This window comes from Chiloscyllium plagiosum, chromosome 44, assembly GCF_004010195.1.
Source record: "Chiloscyllium plagiosum isolate BGI_BamShark_2017 chromosome 44, ASM401019v2, whole genome shotgun sequence".
In the NCBI taxonomy this organism is placed as follows: Eukaryota; Metazoa; Chordata; class Chondrichthyes; order Orectolobiformes; family Hemiscylliidae; genus Chiloscyllium; species Chiloscyllium plagiosum.
Genome location: NC_057753.1, coordinates 5,320,124 through 5,343,646, shown reverse-complemented (window position 1 = coordinate 5,343,646; position 23,523 = coordinate 5,320,124). Strand labels below are relative to the sequence as shown.

Sequence of the window (23,523 nt, the reverse complement as noted above, 5' to 3'; positions counted from 1 at the left end):
CAATATTCCAACAGTGGCCTAACCAATGTCCTGTACAGCCGCAACATAACCTCCCAACTCCTGTACCCAATACTCTGACCAATAAAGGAAAGCATACCAAACGCCTTCTTCACTATCCTATCTACCTGCGACTCCACTTTCAAGGAGCTGTGAACCTGCACTCCAAGATCTCTTTATTCAGCAACACTCCCTGCGACCTTACCATTAAGTGTATAAGTCCTGCTAAGCTTTGCTTTCCCAAAATGCAGCACCTCGCATTTATCTGAATTAAACTCCATCTGCCACTTCTCAGCCCATTGGCCCATCTGGTCCAGATCCTGTTGTAATCTGAGGTAACCCTCTTCGCTGTCCACTACACTGAGACACTTGACTGAGGTTTAATTATCTGTAACATTGTTGTTGAAGATAAAAGGTTGAATCTATTATTCTGACATTTGTAGTCCTAGTAAAGTGCAATATGGTCTTTTTCTACTTAATAAGCTTTGTTTTTCATTTTGTTAAAAGTACATTGACAATCTTTTGTGAATATCCTCAACAACTGACCTCCAAAGTAGACAAATAGCAAAAAATTAAAATTCTGGACAGGTTTCACTCTGGGATCGGACTTACCCAGTATTGTCATAACTGAAACCATAAAAGAAACTATACCCTATTCCCAAAGCTTTCCCTCTGTTTACTACATATGAGAATTTTAAGTTCGATGTTAGTCTCCAAGGATCAAGTTGAAAGTTAATAACTAATTTGTTTCTGATTTAATAATGCGACAACAAGAACTTAGTGAAAAAAAGGTGAGCCCTTGGGACTGAGAATGAATGAGAGCTGGAACTAACATATAAAATATATAAAACCAAAATATTTTGTCAAATTAATGTGCACACAATTGGTGAGTTGCAATCTCTAGCCTAAAATGTTTATATCGTTTCTACCTGGTGCATCATATTTGCTTTCAGCAGAGGCACACACAGACTGGCCAGATACTTCATCTCAGGAGAATATCGTAAACAGTTTGAACTCTCGGACCATAATAACTTTCAGATTGGAAATTTAAACTTGCCATTTCACCTTCAGTCAGGAACAGATCCCACTTTAGCCCCAATCTCTGATCTGTCAGCATATTCCCAGCATCCACCAGTGTCCTTCCGGACTTGAAACCCAATTGTAAAGGGGCTTTCTTTTCTAATTCCAGAACTGTCAAGAGCGTGGCTGGGGCACATTCCTTCAACAGCTCAGGTTTAATACACACGTTCAGTCCTGGATGTGTTAACCAGTATCAATAACTGCAAGATCTAACCCCTGCCATCACTTGTGCATTTGCTGGTGTCTCAGCACAGTGGATGACCAAGAGAATTGTTTACCTCACTCGGAGCAGGTGACAATCTTAGGGTCATAGAGTTATAAAGGTATACAGCATGGAAACAGACCCCTTACTTCTTCAAAAACTAAATCAACTTTGTGAGAAATGATTTCCTACACATAAAGCCATGTTGATGATCCCTAATCAGTTCTTGCCTTTCCAAATACATGTAAATCCTGTCCGACAGGAATGAGTGCTCCGATGTTTCTGTAAGCTGGCTGCGAAAATTTCTGTCCACACTCAGGGCAAGGGAATGTATTTTTCTCCGCTGTGAGTTCACTGGTGTGCATGCAAGTTTGGACACCTCTCTGAAGCTCTTTCCACACTCAGCAGGGGAACGGTCTCTCCCCAGTCTGACTTCTCTGGTGTCTGTGTAACCTGGATAACCGAGTGAAATTCTTCTCACACACAGGACAGGTGAATGGTTTCTTCCCGGTGTGAGTTCTCCGGCGCTCACGCAAGGTGGATAATTGATTAAAACCTTTCCCACACTCAGAGCAGATGAATGGTCGCTCAACAGTGTGTGTTCTTTGGTGTTTATTTAAGTTGGATGAATGAGCGAGTCTCTTCCCACACTTGGAGCAGATGAGAGGTTTCTCCCCGGTGTGAATTCTTTCATGTATTCATAAGCTAGGCATGTGAGCAAATGCCTTCACACACTTGGAACAAGTGAATGGCCTCTCCCCAGTGTGTGTGCATCGATGACTTTCCAGATCAGATGGGGATTTGAATCCCTTCCCACAGTCCCCACATTTCTATGGTTTCTCCATGACCTGACTCTCCTTATCTCTGAGAGAAACAATCAATTCATACACACACACGACACAGTTATGTTCTCTCTCTCTCTCTCTCTCTGCTGTGAATGAAATAATGCACTTTCGGGATGGTTAACTGGTAAAATCTCCTCCCACAGACTGTAGATTGTGTTTGTCTCAGTTTTGTTCTAGTCACACTGATGTTTGAAATACTTTCCCAGAGATGTACACTTCTCCTTCCACAGACAAAGACTGATGGTAACCCAGACAGGAAGGAAGTGATAAGGTAAGGGAGCCGTGGTTTACTACAGAAATTGCATCTCTTGATAAGTGGAAGAGGGAGGCTTATGTGATGGATGATGAGGCGATGGAGAGTTACAGATTATTTAGGAAGGATTTAAAGAGAGAGTTAAGAAGAGTAGGGAGGGTCCATGAGCGGTCTTTCGCAGGTAGAATAAAGGGGAACCCTAAAGCTTTCTATCGGTATGCGAGGAATAAAAGGATGATTAGGTAGGAGTAGGGCCAGTCAAAGACAGAAATGGGAAATTATGTGTGGACCCTGTGGAGATCGGAGATCGGAGAAATGAATATTTCTCATCTGTTTTCACTCAAGGAGAATATTGTGAGGAGAAGAATGAGATACGAAATATTAGATGAGAAAGGATCAACGTTAGTAAAGGTTAGGTGTTACCAATTCTAGAATTAGTGAAAGTAGACAAGTCCCCTGGGCCAGATGGGATTTATCCGAGGATTCTCTGGGAAGCGAGGGAGGAGGTGTTGGAGCCTTTGGCTTCGATCTTTGAGGTGTCATTGTCTACAGGTTTTGGTACCAGAGGACTGGAGGATTGCAAATGTTGTGCCCTTGTTCAAGAAGGGCAGTAGAGATGACCCAGGTAATTATTGACCAGTGAGCCTTACATCTGTTGTAGGAAAGATTTTGGAAAGGATTATGAGAGATAGGATTTATAATCATCTAGCAAGCAACAATTTGACTGCAGATAGTCAACATGGTTTCATCAAGGCCAGGTCATGTTTTACAAACCTCATTGAGTTTTTTTGACAAGGTGACCAAGCATGTAGATGAGGGTAGAGAGTTGACATGGCATACATGGACTTCAGTAAAGCCTTTGATAGGTTCCACATGATAGGCTGTTGGAGAAAATGCAGAGGCATGGGATTGAGGGTGATTTAGTAGTTTGGATTAGAAACTGGCTTTTTGTAAGGAGGCAGCTAGTGGTGGTTGATGGAAAATATTCAGCCTGGAGTCCGGTTACTTGTGGTGTGCCACAAGGATCTGTTTTGGGACCACTGCTGTTTGTCATTTTTATAAATGATTTAGACACAGGCATAGGTGGATGGATTAGTAAGTTTGCAGAGGACACTAAAGTTGGTGAAATAGTGGACAGTGTGGAAGAATGTTACAGGTTGCAGGGGACTTGGATAAACTGCTGAATTGGGCTGAGAGGTGGCAAATGGAGTTCAATGCAGCTAAATGTGAGGTGATTCACATTGGGAAGAATAACAGGAAGGCAGAGTACTGGGTCAATGGAAAGATTCTTGGTAGTGTGGATGCGCAGAGGGATCTTGGAGTCCATGTACATAGATCCCTGCAAGTTGCCACCAGGTTGATAGTACTGTTAAGAAGACATACGGTGTGCTAGGTTTCATTTGTAGAGGGATTGAGTTCCGGAACCGCAATATCATGCTGCAACTATACAAAACGCTGGTGCGGCCGCACTGAGAATGATGATGTCAGCTTGTACGAGGGGGCATAGCGACAAATTGAGGGATGATAGATTTAAAACAGATTTCAGAGGCAGGTTCTTTACGCTGAGAGTGGTGAGGGCGTGGAATGCCCTACCTGCTAATGTAGTCAACTCAGCCACATTAGGGAGGTTTAAACAATCCTTGGATAAGCACACGGATGATGATGGGATAGTGTTGGGGGATGGGCTTAGATTAGTTCACAGGTCGGCGCAACATCAAGGGCCAAAGAGCCTGTTCTGCGCTGTATTGTCCTATCTTCTATGAAGGCTTCCTGGACTCCAAACAGGCACTACAACTGGCTTTATCGTTGGAAAGTGTGGCAAGTGCAGCATATGAGTTGCAGAGTATTCTGATGGAAATGGACATCCTCCCCAGTCCAACCAAGCTTAGGGAAACACCACTTGAGTGAAGGCAATCACATGGCCTCACTCAGGGCATATCCTGACAGAGGGACTCCAGGTCATCCCATCGCAAAACCCCAAAACAGGCTTGGCCATCCAAATTTTCTTCAGGATCCGGGTGGGCAAGCCATTGTAATTGCTGCCGGTATGTGGACTTGAGATAGCAAAAGACCTAAATTGAGTAAGAGAACTCCTCAGCCAGGATCCATAAGAGTTCACAGATGGAAATGTGTTGCTGGAAAAGCCTTTCCTGAAGAAGGGCTAATGCCCGAAACGTCGATTCTCCTGTTCCCTAGATGCTGCCTGACCTGCTGCGCTTTTCCAGCAACACATTTCCATCTCTGATCTCCAGCATCTGCAGACCTCACTTTCTCCTCCATAAGAGTTCACACCTTGGAAAGCCCAGCTACATCTGATTTGGAACAGTTAACTTGCTGAGCAACATTTGAATCAGAACAAATCACAATAACATTTGGTTAAATGGTCACCCAGTTCTAATGGAGGTCGAGGCCAGCACAGCCAGTCTTTAACAAAATTCACTCTGGACTCCAACACTTAAATTTGCGCAAGACTTCAGCTGGACTGAGAACCTGTATCGGGGAACCTACACAGATTTAGGGTACAACGTTGGTTCTGGTCTGAGGAGCAGCCGGTTCAGTTACCACAGATTGTAGTCAAAAGCTCAGGCCCAAGCCTGATGGGGTGAAATTGGTTGAGAAAAGTTCACTTAGATTTCTTTTTTGATTAGAAAATGGTTGCCTGAGTGAAGTCCTAATTAAATACTCAGAAGTTTTTTTTTCAGGAAGGTCTAGGGGCTGTCAAAGTGGCCAAGACCATCTTGCACATTGACCAGGAAACAATTCCACGCCTCTGCAAGGCCCACCCAGTGCCGCTCGCCTTACGGGCAAAGGTAGAGGCAAACATCAGGAGGCTGGAAAGCAAAGGAATCTTCAAATCGCTCCAGTCTGTGGAATGGGCAGACAGGTCAGTTCACCTTTGTGGGGACTTGAAGCAAACGGTGAACTGCTCTTCGCAGTTGGATAGATACTCAATCTCTCGCATTGAGGATTTATATGCAAAGCTGGCGGCGTTCCTTCATGAAGCTGGGCACAAGCCGGGCCAAACATTTGGTTATACGAGTCCTCCCAGAAGTAAACAAAACCTCCGTAAGTATTTGTACTAATATACAAGACGGCCATTTGGGCTATCACCAGCCTGTGCAATTTATCAGGGGACAATGGAAAACATTTTACAAGGTCTACTCACCCCCCAGATCACTATTTATCTGGCTGACAAGCTAATAACAGTGACAACTGATAGGGAGCATTAAGGGGATTTGGATTTACTCTTGGACTTGCTCCCAAACAAGCATAGAAGTGAAATACACATGTTCAATGCACCCCAAGTGACCTATTTGACCTGATCGGGCGATCAAAGACGCTACAGCTTCCACCTCTGTATCAGAGCTTAGAGCTTTCCTCGGGCTGGTGAATTATTCCAGAAAGTTCAAACGTAACTGTTGGAGAAATTTGCCCAGTAGGTTAGAGATCACAAAACACAGCTCGAAGTGAAATTGACAAACAGTTTATTGCAAGTGATATCACTGGAGGAGAAAACCGACCAGCTGACACAGAACTGACAGTCTGCACAGAGAATTTGATTTCTCCTCCCAGAGCCGAGGATGAGACCTCAGCTGAGGATGATAGTTATGCTGCACAATGACACTGATTAAGAAATGAGACAATACAATGTATCTGGAAATGGAGTATTTTAGTTGCAAGGGTGCTAATTGGAAAACAGTTTATTGGATGAATGTCCTGTTCCTTCACACAATGCAACATCCTGACAGTATCATAGTTCCATTCATCTTCCCAGGTCGGTGTTAAAGTCTTTCCTGAAGTGGTGAGGTGCTTCCATTGTCCTGTGGTGCCTGTCTGTCTGTCTGTCCTGCTCTTTGTGTGGCTTTAGGGTATTGCTGGGTTGTGAAACTGCCCTGAGGGCTTTGAGATCTCTTGTCATGTCCATGGGAGCTTGAAAGCGTATTCCATTGCCTGTGTACCGTCTGAACCAGTTTGTGAGCTGCTCGGGAATTCTGGGTGTCCTGGTACAATTTGGCCAATTTGCTGTTGTGGGCCTATCGTGGGTTACCAAATCTTTTCCCACAATAACCTAGCCTCCATTTTTGCATGAACTCTTTAAAAAGGGTCAGCTTTGGGACTGATTGTGGAGCCACGCCATAGCTTTCAGGAAAGTAAAGAAACAGCTATCATCCTCGAAAGTATTGGCACACTCTGACATGTGAAGCCTTCCCATACACCATCGGGGGACTATTAGCTCGTAGATGGTACACTTGAGATGAAGGCCTGATAGCATATGATTAGATTAGATTCCCTACAGTTTGGAAACAGGCCCTTCGGCCAACCACTCCACATCGACCCTCCGAAGAGTAACACACCCAGTCCCATTTCCCTCTGACTAATGCACCTAACACTGTGGGCAATTTAGCCTGACCAATTCACCCTAACCTGCACATCTTTTGGACTGTGGGAGGAAACCAGAGCACCCGGAGGAAACCCACACAGTCACGGGGAGAATGTGCAAACTCCACACGGACAGTCGCCCGAGGCTGGAATCGAACCTGGGACACTGGCGCTGTGAGGCAGCAGTGCTAACCACTGAGCCACCGTGCCACCCCAGGACTATGCATCCAGGACTTTGGCTAATTCAGAGCATAAATATGCCCAGATAGCGAAGAAAGATTCGGCAGTCATGTTTGGAGTCAGGAAGTTCCACCAATACCTTTATGGATATAAATGTGTAACAATAAAGGACAATAAGGCCCTGCTAAGTCTATTTAAAGAGGACAATGCAGTGCCAACCATAGCTTCAGACCATAGCAATGGCTTTCATCTGAAGTGCATTTAATTACAAGTTGGAACACTGTCCGGATGGCTAGTTGCAAATGCATTGAGCCACTTCCTGTTGGCAGATAAACCACTGGTAGCACCGCCACAGGAAAAGTCTGTAATGGTTTTAAATTTTGTGGACATACTCCCGGCCACAGTTGACAATTTCAGACTTCAGACACAGAGACATCCTGTCCTGGCACAACTGAAACAGCTGGTGGTGATGGGGGGATCCAAGAGGTTGAGAAAACAAGAACTGAAACCTCTCTGAATCCAGAGAGAGACCAGATCACAGTAGACGACAGCATATTACTACGGGAAGCAAAGGTCTCCAGCAGATACTGGCTGAACTCCAACAGGGCCATCCCGGAGCTTCCAATGTGAAGATGTTGGCATGAAGTTATGCTTAGGGGCCAGCATTTGACACAGACCATAGCTGCATTGGTGGGGCAGTGCCCAGAATGCCAACAAGAACAAAACTTCCTGCCAGCAGATCCACCACATTCGTGGGATTGACCGGGTAAACCGGGTTACGCATTGACCATCCAGTTCCTTTCAAGGGGCTCAGTGTTCTTAGTCATTGTGGGTGTGCACTCAGTGTGGCTGGACATGCATAGAGTTCATTCGTCAAACACAGGGACAATGGTAGAAAAGCTATATACATCTTTTGCAATACAAGGACTCCTGGAAGTGTTGATCACAGATCACGAGCCATCATTTACCAGTATTATATTTGAGTAAAGGAAACGCCACCATGGCTCAGTGGTTAGCACTGCTGCCTCACAGCGCCAGGGACCCGGGTTCAATTCCGACCTCGGGCGACTGTCTGTGTGGAGTTTGCACATTCTCCCAATGCCTGCGTAGGTTTCGTCCAGGTGCTCCAGCTTCCTCCCACAATCCAAAGATGCGCAGGTTAGGTGTTCAGGGATGTGAAGGCTAGGTGCTTTAGTCTGGGGTAAATATAGGGATGAGGAATTGGTCTGAGTGGGTTACGCTTTGGAGGGACTTGTTGGGCCAAAGGGCCTGTTTCCACACTGTTGGGATTCTAATTCTAAAGTCGAATGGTATCCAACATATAAGCACAGCTCCATACCATCATTCATCCAATGGTCTGGCAGAAAGACCTGTCCAAACCTTGAAGGCAGGCTTATTAAACAGCCTACAGCTTCTCTAGCTATCAAACAGTCCCAGTTCCCATTTGCTTATAGGGATGGCTGCAGCAGAGTTGCAAATGAGGAGAAGGTCAAATCTGATCCTCCCAGATTTTTGAGGGAGTGGGTTGGTGATAGAGAGAGCCATCAGGAATGCCATGGCTGGTCACAAGACCCTGCTAATTGGGACAGTTTACTTCAGGCATTGAAGTTTGGTGTAGGGGCCACAGGAATGGCCTTGCAGGGGCAAGAGGATGCGAGGTCAGGTCCATTGACATATATAGTTTGAGTTGGTGCAACAGTTCTAAACAAGCATGTGGACCATATGAAAGCTGCAAACTTGCAAATAGTGCAAGGGCAAAACATGCCCTGCACCGCGACAGCCTTTCTGACTGTTCCAGAATCCATGTGTCTACTTCTCTATCAAGCATTGGTGGTACCTCGAAATCTGAGTTGGACACAGTGGATGTCGTCACTGAAAAATGAGAATGGGTCTTCCAAGACGGTCCAGGCACAACAGATGAACTACTGTGCATTGCATTTAATCTGTATCAGAGGCAGAGTTGGATGAGCGTGAACCAGTGGTGAAACACCCCTGGAGGAGCTAAAGAGAAAGGATCAGCCTATGTCCTTGGACTGAAAGAGGGAGGAATGTAGTGATTGTAATGAGGTCAGCCAGAATATGAGTTCCCATGATTGGGGCTATTAAACCAGTCCAATCAGGGAGCCCTGGATGACAGATTTGAACAGGATTGTTCCACCAACACCCTTGAGATTTTCAGGGAGTGATGGGCAGGGAGTGGAGTGTTTTATTTCCCCCTCCAAATCTATTTTGATCTAATCCCTTCCCCCTCCCCTTCACCTTTTGATCATGCAACATTGCCCTCTCTCGAGAAGGGCACTGCTTGTCACTAGCCACTCGGGTGTTTCCTTTTTTCCTGGTGGTGGAATATAAATAAAGATTTACTCGCTTGTTATTTTTCCACTGTGTCCGACACCTGCATACACAACATGGGTGCTGGGGTAAAATAAGCACTACCGCCTAACATCCTACCATTAGAGGCAGAATTGGATGAACACCGGTCGTGTGGGGAAGGAAAAAAAAGAGTGAACAGGATTGTCAGACACCCTGTTCACTCTGACAGCTGGCTCTTTGGGAGCTGGATCAGTGTTAAGGATGCTCCACATAATAATAAAGGGTCAGACCATCTTCCACCCAGTTGTTTTAGTTTCCTCTAGTAGGAGAGTTTAGGACCCATCACATGGCCTCAGGTTGAAGGGACGGCCCTTTAGAACTACTTTGAAGAGGAATTTCTTCAGCCAAAAGGTGGTGGTGACCCTGCCGTCCTCAGTGCCACATAGGGCTGTGGAGGCCAAGTCATTGAGTATGTTTAAGACAGATGTACATAGCTTCTTGCTTCATGAGGGGAAGGAGGCAGGAGAATGTGTTTGCAAACCATGGTCAGCCATTATCAAATGGCAGAGCTGACCTTGATGGGCTCAATGCTTTACTTCTGCTCCTATATTTTATGGTCACCCGGAGGTACTGTAAACAGGGATTCGGGATAGAAGGTGGATTTTTCTCCTTCAAAGTAAATGTGCTAATCCCAGTTCTGGGGACACAGAAGGTGCTAACCTCTGTTCTGCAAACAGTAAAGCTGCAAACCCCAATCCTGGGAACAGTAGAGATGCCAATCCGTACCTTGGGGGTCAGTGAAGGAGCTAATCCCTGCCTTGGGGAGGTCAGTAAACAGTAACCTGATCATGTGACACCTGACCCCCCCCCAGTTCCAATGGACAATAGAAAATACTGGGAACAATCAGAACTCAGTGTCACCTCGGGCAACGTCAGCATTACCTCACAATCGGGTCCGGGTGATTGACAGTGCTTCTGGCCAATAGTCATAGAGGGGGTGTGAGGGGCTTCAGGGACGAGCCCCGGACTGGGTGAAAGGCACGTGACCGTCCACACACGGGCGAAACCCTGAGCAGACGCATAGCCTGCAACTCCAGTGGACAATAGAAAACGCTGGGAACGATCAGGAACTTCGGGTGGCGCATCCCCTCACAAACGGGTCCGCGTGATTGGCAATGGTTGTGGCCAATAGGCATAGAGGGGCGGAGCTGGAGTGGGAAAGCCGCGTGACCGTCCACACTCGTGCGTCGCTCCTGCGCAGACGCAAAAGGCTGAAGTCTGGGCAATTGCAGGAGCCGAAGGAGGGAAAAGAGCTAGTAGAGGAATAACGGGGAGTGCAAATGAATTCGAGACCTTAGAGGGCTCATAAACACCCGATCTAGGCGCTCAGATCCAAATCAGGAACTCCCGGTCCTTCCGCTTGCAGCAAATAGGAAAACAGCTGCGGGTCCCGGGAAGCTGATGGGCCCCTGTTACTGTCGCCATCATTGTTGGGGTCATTGTTCCGCGGGGCATTGGCGTGGGCGCTCTATTTGTAGGGGGCAATATGCCGCAGGGCGCATGCGCTGCCTTTGACAGGTCACTCAGACCAAGAGAGATGTTCACCCCTTCTCAGTTTTGCTCCTGAACTGTGAGTGAGGGAATTTGTTGTTTTTTTTTTGTAAAATCCTTTGGCAGAGGGTTAGAAGGGGAGTATTCACAGGCAGCCCACTCAAAACCGAGAACAATGTTTGTCTGTTCTGAATTTCTATCCTGGACTGACAGTGAGGGATTTTTGTTTTGCAAAATACTCTTGCAGTATTGCAGTTGAATGGGAAGGATTCGTGGACGGGACACTCCAACCAAACCACTTCGTAACAGCACCGTGGTATACTACCCGTTAAAGACTGCAGTGGAGGATCTTCACCACCATTTTCTCCAGGGCAGTTGGAGATTGGGAATAATCATTGCCGTAGCCACTGAGGGTCTTGTCCCTGAATGATTGATTTTTTTTTAAACATCAAGATCAAACTAGGACCTGGATATCAACGGCATTTGACAGTGGAAGGAAAAAGGTTCGTTCTGTCGGAAAAGATTTCAGATACAAATGTGGTTGTAAAAGTATGCAAAGTCCTATTTAGACCATACCGTCAGTATGGTTAGGCTGTGAGCAGATGTTAAGTAAATCTGCCATAGATTCATTATGGTACAGAAAGTGGACATTAAACCTATTCAATCCATGCCAGCTCTCTGCAGGATGATCCAGTCAGTCCCAAACTCTTGCTCTTTACTCAAAGCCGTGCAAGTTTATTTCCTGTCAAGTGTTCACCCAATTTCCTTCATCAGTCATTAATAGAATCAATTCTGCCACCCTTATAGGCAGCAGATTCTGCATATTACCAGTCAGTGCATAATGAATAATTCTTGACCTGTTATTTCTTTCCCAACACCTTAAACCTGTATCCCCTAATCTTTGTGGCATCATCCACTGGAAAGAGCATTTCTTTTGTCATCCTAATCTAAACCTGTTTAAACAGAGTCACCAGACTCAAAATGTTAACTCTGATTTCTGTTCACCGATGCTGGCAGACCTGCTGAGCTTTTCTAGTAACTTCTGATTTTGTTTCTGTTTAAATCTTGTACACTTTTATGAAATCTCACCCCAAATCCTTTTCTTAAAGCTGAACAAACCCAAACTAACCGTGTAACTAAATTTCCTTTATTCAGCCAGTATAGTTTCCCTGAGTTTGTTCTCATAAACTTCTATTTATGAAGCCAAAGATGTCATATATTTTGCGAACTTTTCTCAATATATCCCATTACCTTTAAGGGTTTTGCACATTATCCCCCAAGTCCTGCACACTCTATACATCTCTAAAATTTAATATATAGCCACTGACCCTATTCCTTGTGCCAAAATGTTTCACCTCGTTGTACATTCTAAAAAAATCTTGAAATGTTAACTTTGTTTCTCTCTGTGCAGAAGCTGCTATATCTGCTGATATTTCTTTTCCAGAATTTCCTAATTTGAGGGATATATTCCTGAAATTCAAAAGGTTAAAAGCTGATTTGATCAAAGCTTTCAGGATGTAAATTAGAACTGGTGATGTTGATAAGAAAGGAACCAGAACTATTACCACTGTTTGGAAAAACCAGGGTGAGGGGACATAGACAGAAAAAGAGAGACAGACTTTTCAGGAATGAATGTAGAAATGTCTCTTCAGACCAAATCGGCACAAGGTTGGGAATTGCTTCGTCAAATAGTAGCTCATGCAGGATCAGTGTGATGTTAAATATGAAAAAAATGTCTGTAAAAGAGTCCTGTCGGACTTGGAACGTTAAATCTGTTCTCCCTCCAGTGTCTTTCCAATGGCCGTGTTTGTGGTTTTGAGAGATTCTGTCAAACATTTGGTTGAGCTATCGATGTTTGAAGTCTATCTCCCTTTTCTCCTCTTCCCAGCTGTCTTTCTCCCAGAGAGGCCAGAGTCTTATGTAAGTCCAAACTGGGTGCCCTCCCCTGAAAGACATCAACAAACCAATGGGTTTTTGTCGAAATCAAATCGACTCGACTCAAATGCTGGCAAGAGCAAAGAAAAAGCTTTATTGTAACCTCTGCAGCAGGCCCAATACACTTGGCAAAAACGCCTTATGTAAGGGCCCTGAACAATTTTCACATATTCTCTTTATACTATTTTTCGCTTATCCTGATCACACGCTCAAGGACAAGAGCTGGGAACATTTGAGCTCATTCCTTTGCTGTTGATATAATTGCTTATGTCTTTATGTTTCCCCTGACTTTGCTGAATTTGGCTGCTTGCAAGATCAGGTTGTCTGCTTGCAAAGTTCAGCAAACCCAGGCTGTCTACCTGCAAGATTCAGCAAAGTATTAAATTTAGCAAAGTATTCTCTTTCAGATTTCACAGTAAATGTTAATTTTGTTAATTTTCCATTCCAGTTTTTATGAGGTCATCTTTCATGGTTACGTTTATCCCCAACGCCTGCCTCACAAACTACCAAATTCTTTCACCTCCACTGCCCAGCCTGCCTTTGTGTTTATGGATTCTCTGTGTTGAGAGTGTGGTGCTGGAAAAGCACAGGCAGCACCCGAGGAGCAGGGGAATCGATTCAGGCATGAGCCCTTCATCAGGAATCGGAGCTGATGCTGCCTGAACCTGCAGTGCTTTTCCAGCACCACTCTCTCGACTCTGATCTCCGGCATCTGCGATCCTCACGTTCTCGTACTGGATTCTCTCAGTGCTGTTTTTTTTGCCTTGTTTTAAATACGTTTTCCAGGGCTTCGGAACAGGTCAGTTTTCAGGCAGGAAACGCCAAGAATTGACGGAGGCGCTCATTTCATCAGGATCTGAGTATCGTCGGGTTTTGGACATGGAAGGAAAAAGCACCATTCGGGATGGGGAGAAGAGGTACACTTGTTCTGAATGCGGGCAAGGCTTCAACCGCTCCTCTGGCCTGTCGAGGCACAAGCGCAGTCACATTGGGGACAAACCATGGAAATGCAGGGACTGTGGGAAGGGCTTCAACTACCCCTTCGAAGTGGAAATCCATCAGCGCACTCACACCGGGGAGAGGCCATTCACCTGCCTTGAGTGTGGGAAGGGATTCACTAAGTCGGCCGAACTGCTGACGCATCAGCGGCTTCACACTGGCGAGAGGCCTTTCACCTGCTCGGAGTGTGGGAAGGGATTCATTCGATCATCCCACCTGCTGAAACACCAACGGGTCCACAACGGGGAGAGACCGTTCCGCTGCTCTCACTGCGGCGCCGGGTTCAGACAATCTTCACACCTCACTGTCCACCAGCGCAGTCACACCGGGGAGAGACCCTTCAGCTGCTCAGCTTGTGGCAAAGGATTCACTCGGTCATCCGACCTGCTGAGACACAAGCAGATCCATGCTGGGGAGAGGCCGTTCACCTGCTCCGAGTGTGGGAAGGGCTTCACTCAGCTGTCCAACCTGCTGAGGCACCAACGCGTTCACAAGAATGAAAGGCCCTTCAGATGCGAAGACTGTGGGAAGAGCTATAAAAGTTCCGCGGAGCTGATGTCCCATCAACGTGTTCACACTGACGAGAGACCGTTCAGGTGCTCTCGCTGTGGGGCTGGGTTCAGGCGATCATCTGACCTCACCGTACATCAGCGCGTTCACACTGGGGAGAGGCCGTTCACCTGCTCCGAGTGCGGGAAGGGATTCACAACCTCGTCTAGCCAGCTGACACACCAGCGGGTTCACCAGTGACATTGGTGATTGGATGATGTCGTTTAATCACGTGCAGGACTGAACCTTGTTCACTGGGGGTCTATTTCCGCTGGTGTTCATAAGCCGCAGCCCAGTTGCGGGAGAGCAGATGTTTCGAATAAAAGTCGAGGTAATTCGGCTTTTTGCGAAACACAGGGTGTTGAGTCTTTTTAAAATCTCCAACAACTTATATTCTTTACAAGGGCTCTCCTCCATCCTTACCTCCACTAAAGGGGCGGCACGGTGGCTCAGTGGTTAGCACTGCTGTCTCACAGCACCAGGTACCCAGGTTCAATTCCAGCCTCAGGCAACTTGTGGGCGGCACGGTGGCACAGTGGTTAGCACTGCTGCCTCACAGCGCCTGAGACCCGGGTTCAATTCCCGCCTCAGGCGACTGACTGTGTGGAGTTTGCACGTTCTCTCCGTGTCTGCATGGGTTTCCTCCGGGTGCTCCGGTTTCCTCCCACAGTCCAAAGATGTGCAGGGTCAGGTGAATTGGCCATGCTAAATTGCCCGTAGTGTTAGGTAAGGGGTAAATGTAGGGGTATGGGTGGGTTGCGCTTCGGCGGGTCGGTGTGGACTTGTTGGGCCGAAGGGCCTGTTTCCACACTGTAATGTAATCTAACTGTCTGTGTGGAGTTTGCACATTCTCCCCGTGTCTGCGTGGGTTTCCTCCGGGTGCTCCGGTTCCCTCCCACAGTCCAAAGATGTGCAGGTTAGGGTGAATTGACCATGCTACATTGCCCATCGTGTTATGTGCGTTAGTCAGGGGTAAATTATTGGGGGGGGTGGATCTGGGTGGGTTACTCTTCGGAGGGTCAGTGTGGACTTGTTGGGCCAAAGGGCCTGTTTCCATACTGTAGGGAATCTAATCTAATCTAGACAAGTGTATGGAGTTTGCACAGTTTCTTTCACGCTAACATTGAGACCATTGTCCTTTCACTTGCCTATTTGGCCAAACTGCCTCCAACATTCCTTCTTGCTCCTTGCTGGTTCCTCGAGTTCCTCTTCCCTCTTCTCTCCTGCCCTGTTCGAGTTGCTCTTGTCAATGAGACCCACCTCTGCTCCCTTGATCAGATTCTCTGATTCTGACAACCCAACTTTCCCATACTGCTTACAGTTCTCTCCTTGTGCTGCCCCCCTTCCTGCTTAACTTCACTATCATCACCCAACTTAAAAAAAAATTGATCCTACCGTCATTCCAAATTACCAACTCAACTCCATCATCACTTTATCTCCAAAGTCTTGTATTAGGTTCCTCTTGAAATATATCCTGTGTCCATCCTTTTCCTCAAAGAATCCCTACAGTATGGAAACAGGCCCTTTGGCCCAACAAGTCCACACCGAGCCTTCGAAGAGTAACCCAGCCAGGCCTATTCCCCTATAATATTATCCTACATTTACCCCGACCACTGCACCTAACCTGCACATCCCTGAACACTATGGGCAATTTAGCACGGCCAATTCACCCTAACCTGCTCATCTTTGGACTGTGGGAGGAAACCCGCTTAGACACAGGGAGAATGTGCAAACTCCACACAGACATTGCCCGAGGCTGGAAACGAACCTGGGAGCCTGGTACTGTGAGGCAGCAGTGCTAACTGCTGAGCCATCGTGCCACCCCTAAGTGACATGATCCAAAAATAGTGTGATGGTTTTTACATAGACTAATATCCTGTTCACAGTTAAAGGGATGGTTGGAAAATGGAAGGCCTTTAAAAATGAGATAATGAGAGTTCAGAGATAATATGTTACTCTTCGTGCATAGGGCTAGGTATCTGATAGATGTAGGAAATGCATCAGAATGATGACAGAAATTGAGGTCAAGGAAAAGAAGAAAGAATGTGTCGGGTAAAGACAGTTGGGATCAAGTGAATTCCGAGAGGAATATAAGGGCAGTAAGAGAGGGAAATCAGGAGGACAAAAAGGGACATGAGATAGCTTTGGCAAATAGGATTAAGGAGAAGCCAAAGAGATTCCACAAATACATGAACGACAAAAGAGTAACGAGGAAAAGAACACAGCGCCGTAAAGATCAACAAAGTGGTCTGTGTGTCAAACCCCAGGAGATGTATGAATATTTCATAGAATCCATACAGTGCGGAAACAGGCCCTTCAGCCCAACAAGTCCACACTGACCCTCTGAAGAGTAGCCCACCCTGGACCCATTCCCCTACATTTTCCCCCTGACTAATGAACCTAACCTATACATCCTTGACCACTATGGGCCATTTAGCATGGCTAATTCACCTATTCTGCACATTTTTGGACTGTGAGAGGAAACTGAAGCAAACCCACGCAGACACGGGGGGAAATGTGCAAACTCCACACAGACAGTCGTCCAAGGCTGGGATTGAATCCTGGTCCCTGACCCTGTGCGGCAGCAATGCTAACCACTGAGCCACCATGTATTTCACATTAGTATTTACTGTGGAGAAAGAAATAGAAGCCACACATCCTGGGATAATAGATAGTGATGTCTTGCAAAGTGTCCGTGTTACAGAAGAAGAGGTGCTGGAGAACTTAAAATACATAAAGGTATATAACCCCCTGTACCTGATCATGTGAATGCCAGAACGTTGTGGGAAGCTAGAGAAAAGATTGCTGGGCCCCTTTGCTGAGATACTTATATTATTGACAGTCATGGGTGAGGTGCTGGAAGGCTGGAGTTTGGCTAATGTGGTGCCACTATTTAATAATGGCAGTAAGGAAAACCCAGGGAACTATAGACTGATGTGCCTTACGAAAGTATTGCACAAGTTGCTGGAAGGGTTTCTGAGGGAAGGTATGCCTGCATTTGGAAAGGCAAGGACTGGTTAGGGATAGTCAACATGTTTCTGTTGACAAAGAAGATTGAAGAAGGTGGTAATTGTTATCTATTTGGACTTCAGGGAAGCACGTGACAAGGTTCCGTATGATGGACTGATCAGTAAGGTTAGTTCACGTGGAATCCAGCGAGAGCTGGCCGATCGGATACAAAATTGGCTTGAAGGTAGAAGACAGAAGGTGGTAGTAGAGAGTTGTTTTTCAGACTGGAGGCCTGTGACTAGCAGTGTCTGCCAAGGTTCAGTGTTGGGTTGACTGCTTTTGGTCATTTATATAAATGATTTGGATGTGACTATAGGAGATACAGTTACTAAGTTTGCGGATGACATCAAAATTGGTGGTGCAGTGGACAGCAAAGAAGGTTCTCTCAGAGCACCATGGGATCTTGATGACATGGACCAAGGAGTGGCAGATGGAGTTTAATTTAGATAAATACGAGGTGCTGCATTTTGGTAAGGCAAACCAGGGCAGGACTTATACGGTTAATGGCAGGACACTGGGGTGTATTGCTGAACAAAGAGATGTAGGGGTACAGATAAATAGATCCTTGAAAGTGAAGTCACAGGTAGACTAAGGCACTTGACAGGGTTGCCTTCATTGGTCAGTGCATTGACGATAGGAGTCGTGATGTCATGTTGCAACTGTAGAGACATTGCTAAGACCACTTTGGAATACTGCATTCAATTCTCGTCTCCCTGTTATAGGAAAAACGTTGTTAAACTTGAAAGATTGAGGGTGCAGAAAAGATTTCCAAGGACGTTACAGGGATTGGAGGGTTTGAATTATAGGGAGAGGCTGAATAGGCTGGGGGTTTTTTTTCCATGGAGTGTCAGAGGCTGAGGGATTGTTTTGAGGTTTATAAAATCATGAGGGACGTGGATAGGGTGCATAGTCAAGGTCTTTTTCCTAGGCTAGGGGAGTCCAAAATTAGTTTGCATAGATTTAAGGTGAGAGCAAAAAGAGACCTGAGGGGCAATGTCTTCATGCAGAGGATGGTGCGTTTATGGAACAAGATGCCAGAGGAGGTCGTGAAAATTGGTACAATTACAACATTTAAAAGTCATCTGGCTGGGTATGTGAATAGATGGATATGGGCCAAATGGGACTAGATTGGTTTAGGATATCTGGTCTGCACAGACAAGTTGGACTGAAGGGTCTGTTTCTGTGCTGTACACCTTTATGACTTGGAGGTACCAATGTTGGACTGGGGTGGACAAAGTTGAAAATCACACAGCACCAAGTTATAGTCCAACAGGTTTATTTGGAAGCACTAGTCTTCCACTTTTCCTAGTTTATCAAATTACTTATCACACAACCAGTGCTAGAACTAAAAATTGGCAAGATGAAACTCATTGGCTTCAGTCACCACAACACATTCTGATCCCTACTTACTGAATCCTTCAGACAGCAGATCAAAAGTAAAAGTATGGTAATAATACGATTTAGGGATCAAAAATGGTATTTCCACGTGAGGCATGAAGCTTAGCTGAGGCGTTAAATGGGAAGTTTGCAGTTGTCTTTACCAAAGATGTAGCTGCACCTCAGACCATGGTGACCGAGGAGATAGATCTGTCACTGGAATAGTTGAAAATAATCAGGAAGAAGTGTAGGATAGAATGGCGACACTTAAAGTTGACAAAGCACCGGGATTGGATGAAATATGTCCGAGGATGTGAGAGTGGAATTGCAGAGGTACTGGCCTTTGGCTTTCTGCCTTTGCTGGACTCAGGAGAGTTGCTAGAAGACTTAAGAATTGCAGGCATTTTGTCCTTGTTCAATAAAGGTTGTAAAGACAGGCCTAGCAATGACGGAACAAACACGTTAAACTCAAGTGGTGGAGAAACGAGCAGATACAATTAATTGGAACTGAAATAGTAGTCACTTGGGAAAAGGAGGGTTGCTGAGGAAGTACAGCATGGATTTCCAAAGGAGAAATTGCATTTGACTAACTTGCTGGAATTTTTCGAAGAAGCCACAGAAAGATTGATGAGGCTAATGCCAATCCCAGAGTGTGGAGAAAGTGAGGTCTGCAGATGCTGGAGATCAAAGTTGAAACTTTATTGCTGGAACAGCACAGCAGGTCAGGCAGCATCCAGGGAACAGGAGATTCGACGTTTCGGGCACAGGCCCTTCTTCAGGAATGAGCTCATTCCTGAAGAAGGGCCTGTGCCCGAAACGTCCAATCCCAGAGTGTACAATGCCACTGAATAGACCGGTAAGGGGAGCATCTCCATCCTTAGCACAGAAACAGACCCTTCAGTCCAACTCGTCCATGCCGACCAGATATCCTAAATTAATCTAGTCTAATTTGTCAGCATTTGGCCCATATCCCTCCAAACCCTACCCATTCATATCCCCATCCAGATGGCTTTTAAGTGCTGTAAATGTACCAGCCTCCACCACTTCCTCTGGCAGCTCATTCCAAACACACACCACTCTCTGTGTGAAAAAGTTGCCCCTTAGGTCTCTTTTATATCTTTCCCCTCTCATCCTAAACCTATGCCCTCTACTTCTGGACTCCCCCCACCACAGGGAAAGGACCTTTTCTATTTACCCTATCCATACCCCCTCATGGTTTTGGGAGAAAGTGAGGACTGCAGATGCTGGAGATCAGAGCTGAAAATGTGTTGCTGGAAAAGCGCAGCAGGTCAGGCAGCATCCAAGGAGCAGGACAATCGACGTTTCGGGCATGAGCCCTTCTTCAGGAATGAGGAAAGTCTTCATTCCTGAAGAAGGGTTCATGCCCGAAACGTCGATTCTCCTGCTCCTTGGATGCTGCCTGTCCTGCTGCGCTTTTCCAGCAACACATTTTCACCCCTCATGGTTTTATAAACTTCTACAAGGTCACCCCTCAGCCTCCAACACTCCAACATCTCGGGGTGGCATGGTGGCTCAGTGGTTAGTACTGCTGCCTCACAAGCCAGGGGCCTGGATTTGAGTCCCACCTTGGGTGATTGTCTGTGTGGAGTTTGTACATTCTCCCTCTGTCTGTGTGGGTTTCCTCCCATAATCCAAAGATATCTTTGTGAGTGGGAAATCATGTCTCACAAACTTGATTCAGTTTTTTGAAGAAGTAACAAAGAGGATTGGTGAGGGCAGAGTGGTAGATGTGATCTATATGGACTTCGGTAAGACACTCGACAAGGTTCCAGATGGGAGACTAGTTAGCAAGGTTAGATCTCATGGAATACAGGGAGAACTAGCCATTTGGATACAGAACTGGCTCAAAGATCGAAGACAGAGAGTGGTGGTGGAGGGCTGTTTTTCAGACTGGAGGTCTGTAACCAGTGGAGTGCCACAAGGATCGGTGCTGGGTCCACTACTTTTCATCATTTATATAAATGATTTGGATGTGAGCATAAGAGGTACAGTTAGTAAGTTTGCAGATGAGAGGTGTAGTGGACAGTGAAGAAGGTTACCTCAGATGACAACAGAATCTTGACCAGATGGGCCAATGGGCTGAGAAGTGGCAGATGGAGTTTAATTTAGCTGCATTTTGGGAAAGCAAATCTTAGCAGGACTTACATACTTTATGGTAAGGTCCAAGGGAGTGTTGCTGAACAAAGAGACCTTGGAGTGCAGGTTCATAGCTCCTTGAAAGTGGAGTCGCAGGTAGATAGGATAATGAAGAAGGCATTTGGTATGCTCTTACATTGGTCAGCATATTGAGTACAGGAGTTGGGAGGTTATGTTGCGGCTGTACAGGACATTGGTTACGCCACTGTTGGAATATTGTGTGCAGTTCTGGTCTCCTTCCTATCGGAAAGATGTTGTGAAACTTGAAAGGGTTCAGAAAATATTTACAAGGATGTTGGCAGGGTTGGAGGATTTGAGCTACAAGGAGAGGCTGAACAGGCTGGGGCTGTTTTCCCTGGAGCGTTGGAGGCTGAGGGGTGACCTTATAGAGGTTTACAAAATCATGAGGGACTTGGATAGGATAAATAGACAAAGCCTTTTTCCTGGGGTGGTGGAGTCCAGAACGAGAGGGCAGAGGCTTAGGATGAGAGGAGAAAGATATAAAAGAGACCTAAGGGGCAACTCTTTCGTCTATGGAATGAGCTGCCAGAGGAAGTGGTGGAGACTAGTACAATTGCAATAATTAAAAGACATCTGGATGGGTATATGAATAGGAAGGTTTGGAGGGACATGGGCTGGGTGATGGCAGGTGGGACTAGATTTGGGTTGGGATATCTGATCGGCCTGGACAAGTTGAACTGAAGGTTCTGTTTCTGTGCTGTACATCTCCATGATTCTATGTGCTGGTCAGGTGATTTGGCTATGCTAAATTGCCCATAGTGTTAGGTACGTTAGTTGGAGTAAATATAGGGTAGGGGAATGGGTCTGGGTAGGTTACTCTTCAGAAAATCAGTGAGGACTTGTTGGGCTGAAGGGCCTGTTTCCATACTGTAGGTAATCTAAATCTTTGTAAATTTTTTTCTGAACCCTTTCAAGTTTCACAATACTCTTCCTATAGGAGGGAGACCAGAATTGCACACAATATTCTAAAAGTGGCCTAATCAACGTCCTGTACAGCCACAACATGACCTCCTAACTCCTATCCTCAATGTAAAATTTCCATGTAACACCTCAACGTCTCTGCTATTAACAGACTTCTGAATAGACTTCTCAAATTTTACATTTCATGTTGATCTTGCTGTCTGTGCACTTTCTCTTCAGCTGCAATATTGTATTCTTTGCTCTGTTTTATTACCCTATTGCACTTTATATGGTATAATCTGTGGCACCCAAAACAAAACTTTTCACTGTACCTACGTACATTTGACAATAATAAATCAAATCAAATTAAATCAAAGACAGTAATGAGTAGGTTACACAAAGAAGAATCAGTGGTCATGATATATTTAGATTGTAAGAAGACCTTTTAACAAGATACTACAGTGGAGGCAGATACATAAGAATCCATGATGTAAAGAGCAACATTCTGGCACAAAGGATTGGCTGACTGGCAGTGGCAGAAGACAAAGAGTGAGGATAAAGGGGATTTTCTCAAGATAGCAGCTAGGAACAAGTGGAATTCTGCAGGGATTAGTGTTGGAATCACAATTTGATTTGGAGGAGCCAGTGTTGGACTGGGCTGGGCAGAGTTTAAAAATTACATGACACCAGGTTATAGTCATAGAGCCGTAGAGATGTACAGCATGGAAATAGACCCTTCGGTCCAACCCGTCCATGCCGACCAGATATCCAACAGATTTATTTGGAACCAAAAGAGAAAATGCTGGGAAATCTCAGCAGGTCTGGCAGCATCTATAAGGAGAGAAAAGACTGTTTCGAGTCTAACTGACCCTTTGTCAAAGCTGTTCCTTTGGAAGTGCTTCCAAATGAAACTGTTCGACTATAACCTGGTGTTGTGTGATTTTTTTTTTAACAATTATTCAGTTTGCATATGAACGATCTCGATGAGGAACTGAGGACATTGTTTCTAAGTTTGCAGAAGATACAAAGGAGGGTCAAAGACTGTTGTGCAGCAGAAAGACCTGGATAGGCTGGTGGAAGACCAGCCCCGCCGTCGGGATCCTCCTGTCCCGCCCCTCATTCACTCCCATTGGTTGGAGGACCAGAGCAGCTTGATCCTCCAGTCCCGCCCATCATTCACTCCCATTGGTTGGAGGACCAGCCCCGCTCAGTCCTCCAGTCCCGCCCCTCTTTCATTCCCATAGGTGGTTGTAACAGCCACCCAAGCTGAAGCCCAAGCCACGCCCATTTCCCCCCGGGCGCAGTGAGCATGCGCAGTGCCGCTGGGACCGGGGAACGCCAAGAGCAGGTCTCATACACCATGACAAGAAGCTGCTGGCAATGGATTGGACACGATTGTCGGTGAGTGGAAAGGGTTGCTTAACGCCGGATAAAACTTACAGGTTCCCCCCCACCTTCACACCAAAGGGAACGACGGCCCAGGCTTATCTCCCAGTGACAGGCCTCAGGGAAAGCGGCTGCCATCTTTATTGGGGGCAGGGGGCAGCATGTACAGCGCCATCTTTGTAGGGGGCAGTGACTGGGAGGAAGTTGTCCATTTACAATCTGGTAAAAACAATGACTGCAGATGCTGGAAACCAGATTCTGGATTAGTGGTGCTGGAAGAGCACAGCAGTTCAGGCAGCATCCGAGGACAGGCAAAATCGACGTTTCTGGAAAAAGCCCTTCATCAGGAATAAAGGCAGAGAGCCTGAAGCGTGGAGAGATAAGCTAGA

The 23,523-nt window shown here is 46.0% G+C and overlaps 1 protein-coding gene across 5 annotated transcripts in view; it reads left to right on the top strand.

Moving 5' to 3' along the window:
• LOC122543488 (zinc finger protein 436-like) overlaps nucleotides 1-14,636 on the top strand; it is a 48,549-nt gene extending 33,913 nt beyond the window's left edge. For 2 of the 5 annotated variants that reach the window (XM_043682216.1, XM_043682219.1), the window contains 3 exons: nucleotides 5,080-5,447; nucleotides 11,057-11,304; nucleotides 13,523-14,636. In XM_043682216.1, coding sequence (XP_043538151.1) covers nucleotides 13,616-14,485 — 870 coding nt within the window. In that variant the 5' untranslated portion in view covers nucleotides 5,080-5,447; nucleotides 11,057-11,304; nucleotides 13,523-13,615 and the 3' untranslated portion in view covers nucleotides 14,486-14,636. Of the gene's footprint in view, nucleotides 1-2,372; nucleotides 2,396-5,079; nucleotides 5,448-6,079; nucleotides 6,157-10,554; nucleotides 10,885-11,056; nucleotides 11,305-13,522 lie in introns of those variants that run through there. The other 3 variants (XM_043682217.1, XM_043682220.1, XM_043682218.1) reach the window with 3 other exon arrangements.
• The last annotated feature ends 8,887 nt before the right edge of the window (nucleotides 14,637-23,523 follow it).